Below are 14,130 nucleotides of genomic sequence, written 5' to 3'. Positions count from 1 at the left end.
TTTATGCATTAGATCTACAAACCCTAGTTTTAGGAAAGTTGGGACATTTAGCAAAATTCTGTAAAAAAACAAAATCTGTGATTTGTTAATTTTCTTAAACATATAATGAACAAAAGAAGGAGGAACAGATAAACAATATTTTCACTGATCAGATTAATAGTGTTATTTAAATATAACATTCAAAAAGTTAAGACTGAGGTGCCCAGGTGGCGCAGCAGGATATTCTGCTAGAACACCACCGCTGAGAGCGCGATGAATCCTCGGTTGCCACCGGTCGGCTAGACGCCATCTAGCAGGCATAATTGGCAGTGCCTGCAGCAGTCTCTAATTGGCTACCATGTCTGCTGGGGCGGGATGACCGGACTATGTGGGTGGGGTGCATGGACCCTGATTAGCAGATAGAGACGCCTGTGCAGAGTGCATGGGTGAAAAAAAAAGGGTCCGCTAAGGACTGCACACAGTCGGAAGAGGCATGAGCAGGAAATATAAATTAACTATGCTAAATCGGGAGAAAAATGAGAGAAATTGCATAAATAAATAGTTGAGACGGGTAAAATAAGAGTACATATTCATCTGTTATATTTAAGCAGCTGGGGTTTTGCATCAAGCAAGAATGAGCAAGATTCCACTTGCAAAACTGTAACAGTTAGTGTCCTCAGTTACCAAACCATTAAAAAGTGTCATTAATAAAAAAGGTGATGGATCACTAGGGTAAACACGCCTTTATCCCAACTTTTTGGAGTGTATTGCAGGCATCAAATTTGAAATGTGTTTATATTTACAAAATACAATCGCGTTGATCAGCATTTTACAAAATGTCTTTTTTGAAAATGGGATTTGTGCTAATAAACTGAATGGGGATGTTATTTAACCTCTACCTAGTCTCCAAACAACCGGCTTGGTTGCTCAATGTGTCACTTATCAGCTTCAAGGTGAGATGAGTCATAAAAACAGTAGCAGCAGAATAGTACACCAAAACCATCCTTCATAATCCATGCAGGTGGCTAAAAATGGCACGACTGTGTGTATAAACCTAAATATTAAAGATGCAAATAAAAACCTGAGTAGCTGGGAAAAACACAGTGATCTGGAGTAATTGGACAAACTCAAGGTGTCTGCAGTCCTATTTACTCTCATTGGAGATATTTGCAAAGCATTTTCTCATAATGAGGCACAATGGACTTTGGCTTTGACCTTTCTTCTTAGCTTTGTATAAATATCCTAATATGTGAAAATGGCTTTTCCATTTGTCTCTGTCCCTTTATATGCAGGCTGTGCATGTAGAGACAGAGAGAAAAGCCGGTGACCCAGTAGCAATGATTATTAACAAGCCCCAAAAGAATTTGAGCTGCCTATTAAAAAGGGGATCAATGGCTTCAGTACAAAAAGAGCTGCAGATACACCTTTACTAAAGACAGAGTACAGCACAAAAAGCTTTTGTATCAGAGAAAGTGTGTCTGCTTGTTAATCAGAGAGCAGATAAACAGACAGACGTGACCTCATTCTCATTAGGGATTTATTTTCTTCATAGTCATTCTTTTTCTTTTTATTAGAAATTTTACGGTCTCTGCAAAGAGTTCTCTCTCAGGGAGACACATCGTTTTGGGATACAGATTAATATCTACTGCTGTGAATAGGCAGCTGCCCTTCGTGATTAAGTGCCTATTGTGTGGTATGTTTATGTATAGAGCATTTACAAATGAAGAAAGAGACTTGTTGGAAATCAGACCACCGCTGGCAATGCTTTTGAAGGCAAAATCTTTGCTCTTTAGTGATAAAGCACTTTTTAAAATCATACTTCCAGTGCACATATCTATCTACTTCCGACTTCAAATGTACACACATGATGCATTTTTACTTTTGGCATTTACACTGATCAGCCATAACATTAAAACCACCTCCTTGTTTCTACACACACTGTCTATTTTATCAGCTCCACTTACCATATAGAAGCACTTTGTAGTTCTACAATTACTGACAGTAGTCCATCTGTTTCTCTGCATGCTTTTTTAGCCTGCTTTCATCCTGTTCTTCAATGGTCAGGACCCCCACAGGACCACCACAGAGCAGGTATTATTTGGGTGGTGGATCATGCTCAGCACTGCAGTGACACTGACATGGTGGTGGTGTGTTAGTGTGTGTTGTGCTGGTATGAGTGGATAAGACACAACGATTCTGCTGGAGTTTTTAAACACCTCACTGTCGGACTGAGAATAGTCCACCAATCAAAAATATATCCAGCCAACAGCACCCCGTAGGCAGCGTCCTGTGACCACTGATGAAGGTCTAGAAGATGACCAACTCAAACAGCAGCAATAGATGAGCGATCATCTCTGACTTTACATCTACAAGGTGGACCAACTAGATAGGAGTGTCAAATAGAGTGGACAGTGAGTGGACACCGTATTTAAAAACTCCTGCATTGCTGTGTCTGATCCACTCATACCAGCACAACACACACTAACACACCACCACCATGTCAGTGTCACTGCAGTGCTGAGCATGATCCACCACCCAAATAATACCTGCTCTGTGGTGGTCCTGTGGGGGTCCTGACCATTGAAGAACAGCATGAAAGCAGGCTAAAAAAGCATGCAGAGAAACAGATGGACTACTGTCAGTAATTGTAGAACTACAAAGTGCTTCTATATGGTAAGTGGAGCTGATAAAATGGACAGTGAGTGTAGAAACAAGGAGGTGGTTTTAATGTTATGGCTGATCGGTGTATATGTTTACAAACAAAACTGAAAGAAAAAGAAAATTCAGGGTTTACAAATTAAATGACATTAATACTTTTTTGCAAAGCTAGTGTCCGCAGTTACGGCATAGTGTGGTATAGTTCTAGTCTGGTCCTCTTGGTACATTTTCATTGGCTAGGTCATACAATCACCATTATTTTTTTGTTTTGGCTTTTTGTTTGGGGGTGTTGTCTTGTTAAAACGTCCAGATTTAGTTTCTTGGCTGATAAGAATAAATTACATTTAAATTCCTTTTTTGTCTTTTACTTTTTTATCATCAGTCTGAGGTATGCTACACCTGTCCAGAAAAGATCTGTGGTTGCATATGCTTTCCACACATTTCCATTAATTTCTTGCAGCCATTCAGTCACAAAAAATAAATCAATAAAAATAATAAAAAAGAACACTTTTGTTTTGGGTTGCTTGTCAAGCTTGGAGAGAGAGAGCATCTCAAATATGAAATTAAAAGAGAATTTCAACCCAAAGCAAGAAAACTGCTGACTGTCCAGACAGCAGCTTTCATCAGCATGTTTTTGGGAAGCACAAAATCTTATCACATATAAAATCACTGCACATATTATTAGTTTTTTAACATATCCTAACTTTACCTTTACTTTATCTTTATTAAGAGGTACAACCTCTGCTCTACAGTTGCAAGAAAAAGTGAACTATTTGGAATTAATGGGTTCTCCAAGAGGTTTTTGGCAAAAAAAAAAAAAAGTTTCAGTTAAGGAGATGATATCGTGAGTGTGGGTTTCAAATGTGCTTGGCAAAATTAAATAAAGGCACACGAAACCCAATTAGCGTCAAACCTGTTCTTCTCAAGATGGACTGGTTAGTGTGAACTAGGGCTGGGCGATATGACTAAAAACTAATATCTCTATATGCTTTTGAGAAGTAGCAATATAAGATACAACACGATATAATGTAAACTTAACAAAGTGGCAGGCAACAGCTATTTTACTTCAAATAAATGAGCATCAAACAAATCCCAAAAAAGTTGTGGTGCAGAGTTTGCAGAGACTACCTGAATCTCAAATGTGAAGCATGGTGAAGCGAGCATCATGATTTGGGGCTCCTTTGCTATCATTGAGGAAACAATGAAAGCAAAAGAGTATCAAAACATTTTATAGTAGAATGCAAGTGGAGCAGTCCATGACCTCCAGCTGTAGAGATGTTCTGTGATGCAACAAGACAATGACCCAAAGTCAACACACGAATCAGTCTTGACCTTAACCGAGGGCAGTGGTAGCTCAGTGGTTAGAGTACAGGCCTAGTAATCAGAAGGTTGATGCTTTGAACCCCACTACTACCAAGCTGCCTTTGCTGTGCCATTGAAATAGGCCTTTAACCCTCAATTGTTTGCACTGTATTTTGTCACATCTGCAAGTCACTGTGGATAAAAATTTATATTAAATAATGTAAATGTAAACCCTATTAAGATGCTGTGGCACGAGCTGTGCACACAAGGCATCCCAGAAATATTTATGAACTGAAACACAGCTAAAAAGAGCAACAGTTTTCTTCCTCGGGAAACATTTTGTGAAGATGATTGCTGCTTAAGGGGGATCTAAAGGTTACTATTCCTCCCAGCACTGTGCTCAATAAAAGACACGAACACCACAACAGATTGAGTGTTATTAGTTTAATGTTCATCTAAAATTGTGACACTCACACGATTCATCAACTAATCCTGACAGAGTTTTCTTACTCTTGTCTTGCAACTGTACGTCTGCATAAGACATTAAGTTGTGATATAGCTGCAAACTGTACAAATCTACTGTACCAGAAGAACATTGTAGATAACAAAATGTGTCAGTACAGTGTAACATTACCTGTGAGTACTAACGCTACAATGCATCTGCTGTGTGTTTGGTTAAAATGATACTGATCAAATAAAATATATCCTTTTATTTGTACAGTAAGCAAATAAAAATTAAAACTAGGCTCTCGGGTAGCGCAGCGGTAAAACACAAGCTAGCACACCATAGCTGACATTTCGAACTCGTCGGTTTGAAACTCAGCTCTGCTACTGGCAGGCTGGTCGCCTACATGAACAATGATTGGCTGTTGTTCAAGGGCAGGGTGCCGGAGGGGATTCTTTATAACTGATACAATTACTACCTCTGCTGGCTTATTGATGGCACCTGCACAGAAACGTGGGATGATGAGGATCAGGATGTGTCTCTTCGTACACAAAGCTGATCCACATATGAACTCGTCTCGTGCAGGTGAAAAGATGCAGGCGGCTACTGCACACGTGTCGGAGGGAGCGTGTGTTAGTCACGGCTCTTCTCGGTCAAAAGTGGAAGTCAGCATCAGTAGAGCGGAAGCGTAATGCAATAGGGTAATAGGATATGACTAGATTGGGAGGAAAATTGGGGGCGGAAATGCTATATTTCCAACTCTCTGCTAGTTATGTAAAGTGAAGAAATGGTGACGATGGTGTGCTTTAAGATAGTTAATGTGTTTGTGAAAATAGTCTGTATTCATAGCATAAAAAGCAACATAGTGGATCTGAAAAAATCTAAAAAATGAACTTTATCAGCTTGTGACTAACGAAGACTTTCTCAGCCCCCAAAGGACATGTAAAAAATGATCACAATAATCACTAGTTCATAACTGACCCAAGTTTTCTCTGATTACCTACAATAACTCCCATAAAAAGACGGCTGATGATGTTAAGCAGCTGCTAAATGTCTTTATAGTCTGTCTTTATACAGTATAAATCTTAATCCTATATTTGATTTACAGATGACAAATTAACAGGTATATTGCGGGGAAGTCACAATAAAATCTTAGGCCAATTTTCTCATCTAGGAAAATGACTTGCTTAATGAGGAGCCTAATGATATTAAGCAGATAACAAATGCTGGACGTAAGGCTAAACATAAACTGATTCCTGTTTCTGATCTTCAGTGGCATAACCATTACATCCATTGTGAGGAAAATTTAAAATCTCAGGTCATTACACTCTAAAATTTGGGAAGGATTTCTGTACACAAATAGAATTATTTGTAAGCAACAGATCTGCACACAATCTGTTAAACAGGTTTTTTGTTGCAATGTGCTTAAACTTAATGTAGCTTTACACTCACATTCACGCACAGCTCCAGTTTAGCTTAATTAAACATCTGGAGCTGGAAAGTAGCTGCACAAACACAGATTCTAACTAAGCAAGCAGCAACAAAGCAACACAACAACATACACAAATACACCGATCAGCCATAACATTAAAATCACCTTGTTTCTACACTCACTGTCCATTTTATCAGCTCCACTTACCATATAGAAGCACTTTGTAGTTCTACATTTACTGACTGTAGTCCATCTGTTTCTCTACATACTTTTTTTAACCCCCTTTCATGCTGTTCTTCAATGATCAGGACCCCCACAGGACCATCACAGAGCAGGTGTTATGTAGGTGGTGGATCACTCTCAGCACTGCAGTGACACTGACATGGTGATGGTGTGTTAGTGTGTGTTGTGCTGGTATGAGTGGATCAGACACAGCAGTGCTGCTGGAGTTTTTCAATACCGTGTCCACTCACTGTCCACTCTATTAGACACTCCTACCTAGTTGGTCCACCTTGTAGATGTAAAGTCAGAAACGATCGCTTATCTATTGCTGCTGTTTGAGTTGGTCATCTTCTAGACCTTCATCAGGGGTCACAGGACGCTGCCCACAGGGCGCTGTTGGCTGGATATATTTTTGGTTGGTGGACTATTCTCAGTCCAGCAGTGACAGTGAGGTGTTTAAAAACTCCAGCAGCACTGCTGTGTCTGATCCACTCATACCACCACAACACACACTAACACACCACCACCATGTCAGTGTCACTGCAGTGCTGAGAATGACCCACCACCTAAATAATACCTGCTCTGTGGTGGTCTTGTGGGGGTCCTGACCATTGAAGAACAGGGTGAAAGGGGGCTTACAAAGCATGCAGAGAAAAAGATGGACTACAGTCAGTAATTGTAGAACTACAAAGTGCTTCTACAGTGCTGGCCAAAAGTATTGGCACCCCTGCAATTCTGTCAGATAATACTCAATTTCTTCCAGAAAATGATTGCAATTACAAATGCTTTGATATTAAAATGTTCATTTAATTTGTCTTCAATGGAAAACCACAAAAAGAATTGTCAAAAAGCCAAATTGTATATAATTCCACACCAAACATAAAAAAGGGGGTGGACAAAAGTATTGGCACCCTTTGAAAAATCATGTGATGCTTCTCTAATTTGTGTAATTAACAGCACCTGTTACTTACCTGTGGCACATAACAGGTGGTGGCAATAACTAAATCACACTTGCAGCCAGTTAAAATGGATTAAAGTTGACTCAACCTCTGTCCTGTGTCCTTGTGTGTACCACATTGAGCATGGAGAAAAGAAAGAAGACCAAAGAACTGTCTGAGGACTTGAGAAGCAAAATTGTGAGGAAGCATGGGCAATCTCAAGGCTACAAGTCCATCTCCAAAGACCTGAATGTTCCTGTGTCTACCGTGCGCAGTGTCATCAAGAAGTTTAAAGCCCATGGCACTGTGGCTAACCTCCCTAGATGTGGACGGAAAAGAAAAATTGACGAGAGATTTCAACGAAAGATTGTGCGGATGGTGGATAAAGAACCTCGACTAACATCCAAACAAGTTCAAGCTGCCCTGCAGTCCGAGGGTACAACAGTGTCAACCCGTACTATCCGTCGGCGTCTGAATGAAAAGGGACTCTATGGTAGGATACCCAGGAAGACCCCACTTCTGACCCAGAGACATAAAAAAGCCAGGCTGGAGTTTGCCAAAACTTACCTGAGAAAGCCAAAAACGTTTTTCAAAGAGGCCTTCAAAGAAAAGAACACGGTCCCTACAGTCAAACATGGCGGAGGTTCCATGATGTTTTGGGGTTGCTTTGCTGCCTTTGGCACTGGACTGCTTGACCGTGTGCATGGCATTATGAAGTCTGAAGACTACCAACAAATTTTGCAGCATAATGTAGGGCCCAGTGTGAGAAAGCTGGGTCTCCCTCAGAGGTCATGGGTCTTCCAGCAGGACAATGACCCAAAACACACTTCAAAAAGCACTAGAAAATGGTTTGAGAGAAAGCACTGGAGACTTCTAAAGTGGCCAGCAATGAGTCCAGACCTGAATCCCATAGAACACCTGTGGAGAGATCTCAAAATGGCAGTTTGGAGAAGGCACCCTTCAAATCTCAGGGACCTGGAGCAGTTTGCCAAAGAAGAATGGTCTAAAATTCCAGCAGGGCATTGTAAGACACTCATTGATGGTTACCGGAAGCGGTTGTTCGCAGTTATTTTGTCTAAAGGTTGTGCTACCAAGTATTAGGCTGAGGGTGCCAATACTTTTGTCCGGCCCATTTTTGGAGTTTTGTGTAAAATGATAATTGATTTGACTTTTTTTTCATTCTCTTTTGTGTTTTTTCATTGCAAGCAAAATAAATGAAGATATTAATACCAAAGCATTTGTGATTGCAATCATTTTCTGGAAGAAATTGAGTATTATCTGACAGAATTGCAGGGGTGCCAATACTTTTGGCCAGCACTGTATATGGTAAGTGGAGCTGATAAAATGGACAGTGAGTGTAGAAACAAGGAGGTGGTTTTAATGTTATGGCTGATCAGTGTATAAAAGTGCACTGCCAAAAAAGTATTTTGAATTTAAAGTTTTGACACATGCAAATCAGAGACGGAATCTCAGTTATTTAGCAGTGAAGTATACAAAGAAATACTATCCGCTCATCCTATTTATTTTTATTTATTTACTAGAATTTTAACATCATGTTTTACACCTTGGTTACATTCATGACAGAAATAGTAGTTACTTGATACACAAGATTCATCAGTTCACCTCACTAGCATGTCTTTGGACTGTGGGAGGAAACCGGAGCTCCCGAAGGAAACCCATGCAGACACGGGGAGAACATGCAAACTCCACACAGAACAGACCCAGACCACTCCACCTGGGAATCGAACTCAGGACCTTGCTATACCCACCGAGCCACCGTGCCTTCCTGCTCTCATCCTAAACTAAGCACTGAACCTCAATCTGAGACTAAAGGTACTGAACTACCTATTAAAGCTCTATTTTTTATTTCTGGGTATTATTATTTACTAATTAGAAAAGGATGCTGATATTCTTCTTCATATTTAGTATACATAGATGTATAAAGCTGAGAAATGACATGCATCTATGCTTGTGTTCCAATTCACATCATCATGTAATGAATACATGACAAATTACTATATGATCATTAGTATTATTACTGTTTAAAATAGCATGTAATTTGCAGTTTTAATCTTTCATTAATGTGGGTAAAACAAGATGACAAGAATACCTTGTAAACACAGTTTAGGAACATAATAGGCAGATTTCTAACAGTTAAAAGCAGTTGATTGTTTTTTTTTCAAAGGATGAGTTTTTGACTTAATGTAGTGTGACCACCATGAGAAGCATTCTATTAAATCCCATCCATATTTTAGTATGCCATTTCATTATTAGACCATCTCTGCATCTCTCATCATCAGTCTTCTGACTGACAGAATCAAGCTCATGCAAATTTAATTCAAGATTAGCAAAGTCCAATTACTGTCAAAAAAGTAGAATTGTACATAAAAACAGTGAAAAGTCAGTAATTACTCAGAGGATTTTGCATTTGATTATTTGCCCACATAAGCAGCATTAATAATTAGAAAGCAATAACGGATTCCTGTTCCATGCTGCTTTAAAATTCTCCCTCCGGAGATGACTTTAAGAGGATTTAGAGAGGCATTCATTCCGGATATTAAGCATCTAATATTCTATTTATGGGTGGCAGCAGTGCAGATGCAATAATAACTAAAGTCTCTGAGGATGTTAGAACACAACGAGCAGAGAACAAAAAAACATCCTGCTTTCTCTCGGTGGGAGGAGGAATTTTTTTACACTAATCTGAGGCTTGATGACCGAATGAAAATGCTGAAGTAAAAGCTCCAGAGAATGTTCTGCTCAACCATTTAATTGAGCTTACTTTGGGTCTAAATACTTGGGTACATAATCTTGTTTTGGGCAATTTTTACTCAATCCTTCCTCATCATTAATAACTGCACTGTAGTTATGCAATATATGTAAAATGCAGGTTAATTTTATATAGTGTGTAGCTTCATTGCTGTATAATGCTACTGGGACTTTAATTCTGTCTGTCTGTCTGTGTCTACTTCTTGGTTGAATGTTTTTAAGAAAACAGCCTTTCTAACCTATATGTCAACTTAAAGCTAGCAGCTGAAAAATCATCCATGAAAGTTACATCACTTTGTGATAATCTCAACTGTTTGGTAGAGGCTCGTTAAAAAAATACTGTGTGCACTAGTAAAAAATACTAATTGTTTGTTGTTGATATAGTCCCAAGAAACTAAGAAATGCAAATAAATCATTTTTAACATTATTTTCTTGGTTAGACCATTAAAGGGTTAAGTCACACTGATGGGTTTAAAGGACTACACCAGTGTTGTTTATCCTCAGTACCCAGCCCCCTTTTGACAAACTCTTGACACAAAACACATGTCAAGATGAAAATCCCAACTGCCACAAGTACCACTCATGAAAGACTGTGACAATCAAGCTAGTCAACCAAAAACATGCCGAAGTGTCAGTACTTTTAATTCATGGCAGATGATTTTTCTATGGTTCTGAAAGTTCTATGGTAGTTCTTGGATTACAAAAAACCTTTCAGATCTTTTTTACCATGATAAGAGACCACTGTTACCTGTCCTTTTTAACTGGTGCAGGTAAAATACCCACACCTATATGGGCAAAGAAAGGTCACCAACTTTAGTCAACCATAATCACTAATGAGGAACTGAAGTAATAAAAACTGTTCCAGGTCTTATTTCTTGGGAAGTCCATGGTTATTTTAGCAATACACTGTCAGGCCTAATTGTACATGCACTGGAACACTGTGGCTTTGTTGAAACACAAGCTTTGTGAGTGCACTTAAATGGCCTGCCAGCAGTACAGTTCAAAATGTGTTTATATATACAAAAAACAATTAAGTTGGTTAATAAAAATTGTTAGTTACATAAGGTTTAAGAGGCGCTTGGATGGCGCAGTGGTAAAACATGCTAGTCCACCAATGCAGACATGAGCTTGATTCTTAGCTCTGCTACTGTCAGGCTAAACGCCTGTACGGAAAACAACTGGCTCATCTGTGGGTGAGAATACAGACAGGGATTACTTATAACTAAAGTAATGCTGCAATTATGACCTCTGCTGGCTGAACAATGGTGCCTGCACAGGGACGATGTGTGACTCTCCATGCGCCATACTGATCTCCATATGAACCCATCCTATGTAGGTGAAATGAAGCTGTAAGCTACTGCACACGTGTCTAAAGGGGACATGTGTTAGTTATGACCCTTCTTGTTCAGGTCTGCAGCAGTAGAGGCATTAACAAACCATAGGGTCTTGGTTTTTTTTTTTTTTTTTTTGCAATTTACAAAATGTTCCAGTTTTTCTGGTTATAGAGGTTTGTATTTGTAACTGAGATCATGTATTTCTGTCTCCAGTGCATATTAAAACTTTAAGAATACTAGTGAAAATGCTTATACTTTAATTGTTTCTCAAATTTAAAACAATGTATCTAAATTAAAAATCATGTTAACTGCATAACATTTAAATGAACAGTTGAATTTTTACAAAAATCACTTACATTTAAGAATTTCTTAGTATATGGCCATTTTTATAATGGGTAATCAATGGGTGCAACTGTTTTAACCTAATAAGTTTCTAACAAGCAAATCCACCTGCTCAAAATCATCCCAGATTGTGTTAATTACTATATACAAGCTGCAATGTATGTATTTTTTCAAAGATTCACACTGGGTGCAGTGCAGCAACACACCCTGGACAGAACACCAATCAATCGCACCAATCACCTTGACCAAACCCCCCTTTCCCCAGACAAACTCAGATGTATTACTGAGAAATATGCTAAATAAAGCATGTTCACTAGTGGTCTCAGACTTGTATACTAAATACTTTATAATATAAGAATGTAAGTATAAGTATATAAGAATGTGCTCCATTAAAAAAAAAAAAAACTGCCTCTGTTGAAATGCTAAGGTGCCTATGCTTAATCTTACACCTAACAACTAGTTTGGTGAAAGCTTGGTGGTCCACACTTTTGTATATAATCAAACATTAATAACGTAAAAGGTATTATGTTCAGGACTGAAACTGGGCTATTCTTTCTCTTTGTGCCAAATAAGCAAAACATGCAAAAAGCAAGGGTGTAAACAGAAAGCAGTTTACTTAGAAAAGTGTTTCTCTGTGCCAATGGGACTTGCAGTACACTGTGTTCCACATTTTGTCAGAACACTGGAGTGGCAAATTGCCACATAGCGTGGTGTGATAGCACCACAGACCCACAAACTCCTCAGGGTCCTACTGACAGTGAGGAAGAAAGAAAAAAAATCAGAGAAGGAGGTGGGTGCAGGCAACAGCAGAACTCCCGGCGCCCCAGAGGCATTTCCTAGTCTCAGTGTCTGGGGTTGGCGGTTTGGCTCAGACCCACTTGGTTCCTCTTTAACATCACACCGTCAACATGCTGCTTAATTAAATATACTGTCGGAAAAAATACTGAACGACTGGAAAACCCGAACTGAATCACAGATACAGATAAACATGGGGCTTTCCAAAGGAGGCTACATTTAAAATACAAAGTGGTTCTTTATTAACATTTTCGTTTATTTGCAGAGAGCGTGACATGTAGAGAAAAGAAAAAAGCTGTGGAAGAAAGATCAAAGCAACCAGTCTTCCATTCAGGCATGTTCTCATCTTGCTACGACACAAACATATTTCAGCTCCAGGCTTTCGCATGAATGAAAAAAAAAAAACATTTGACTTACGACAAGCCTTCTCGTCACTCTTGTCACTGCAGTCAGGAACGCCGTCACACTGCCAGCTTGCGGAGATACACACTCCATCGCCACACATGAAGTTTGCTGGGATGTTACACTCAGTGGTGAAGTTATTTCCAGGCAGAAGCTGGCTCTCTGAAAACAACAACAACAGTAAAATTATGTTTATAAAACGGATAGTTCCGGTCCTAAAATCTGATTTGCTGAGCCGCGTTCGAAGCCGTTGTAAAATCCCCGATATACGCACACCTATGACCACCTCACATCATTCCATATTAATACACCACTGAAAAGAAAAAGTACAAACTTGGTTGAACACTATTTTAAGTCATGTACTATACATGGAAATGTCCAGATTAATATAAACACTAATCCTAATCATTTCGTCCAAGAAATAGTGTAAAAGTGTTTGTGGAGGAATGTTTATTGCGAATGTTATGTTCGCCCTCATGTTGCCTAGCAACACTGTTAACGGACTACCTGATTTCGCAGAAGAATGCTTTTTGTAAGTTTATAAATTGAACATTGTTGTATTTTATAATATTTTATGTTGACCGCCGTTTTATAAAAGCAATAATCCACTCGAGACCGTGCGTTACTGCTATGATTTTATCACGGGGAAAGACGTTTTAGGCACTCCACTTCGCGTCGTACCAAAACATCCTTCCCCGTGATAAAATCGCAGTAACGCACGGTCTCTCGTGGCTTATTGCTTTAATAGACTTTGCATTTCAGTTTTATCAATTGCATTATCCTGGTCAGGGATCGCAGTGCTTTAGCCACCCCTGCAACCCCTAAACATAGTCAATCATGTCTGTGTAGACGCCCAGCCAGCCAGTAGAGTTCAAATCGCAGCAGTGGTGGGCTAACAAACTAGATCATTGGGCCACCTGAGCGCCCCATACATGGAGTGGATGTTAAAAGTCTACACACCCCTGTTACAATGCAAGGTTTTTTAATTATGTTAAAACATCAGACCAAGATAAAATCATGTCAGATTTGTTTCCAACTATAATTTGTACAAAAATATAAACCTTTGTTTAAGCATCTTTTAATCAGTCTTTTTGGGTAGGCTTTTTCAGCATGGCACATCTTGACTGAGCAGTCTTTGTCCACTCTTCCATGCAAAAGCGCTCTAAATCTGCCAGATTGTGGAGCATCTCCTGTGCACAGACCACAGGTATTCTTTTGTGTAGCCTCTCAAAACAGGTTTGTGCCTTTGCACAGTGCTGGGTCAATAATAAGTAACATAACTTTTACCTTCATCAAAAAGTCTAGACTTTATGAATATTTAACCAACCCTACAGAAGTCCAGTCTTTTCCTCTGGTAAAGAAGTGTCATGTTTTAGCACTGTAATACAAAAAACACTGTAACACCCAACAAGCATTTTATCAAGTATGTAGGTTTATTAATTATAAGATAAGCTACACCTACCATACAGCCAACCCAACAACACTGCTGCACCTACTACACCCATACCAGAA

General features: G+C 39.2%; 1 protein-coding gene across 1 annotated transcript in view; it reads right to left on the bottom strand.

The window, feature by feature from the left end:
* The window catches only part of ldlrad3 (low density lipoprotein receptor class A domain containing 3), a 175,904-nt gene that overhangs the window by 89,380 nt on the left and 72,394 nt on the right, over positions 1-14,130 (bottom strand). The window contains exon 2 of the mRNA XM_063001680.1: positions 12,634-12,780. Within this exon, the coding sequence (XP_062857750.1) occupies positions 12,634-12,780 (147 nt within the window). The remainder of the gene's footprint in view (positions 1-12,633; positions 12,781-14,130) is intronic.

The sequence above is a fragment of the Trichomycterus rosablanca genome, chromosome 1 (assembly GCF_030014385.1).
Source record: "Trichomycterus rosablanca isolate fTriRos1 chromosome 1, fTriRos1.hap1, whole genome shotgun sequence".
Taxonomy (NCBI): Eukaryota; Metazoa; Chordata; class Actinopteri; order Siluriformes; family Trichomycteridae; genus Trichomycterus; species Trichomycterus rosablanca.
This window is presented reverse-complemented; position numbering and strand designations above follow the sequence as displayed.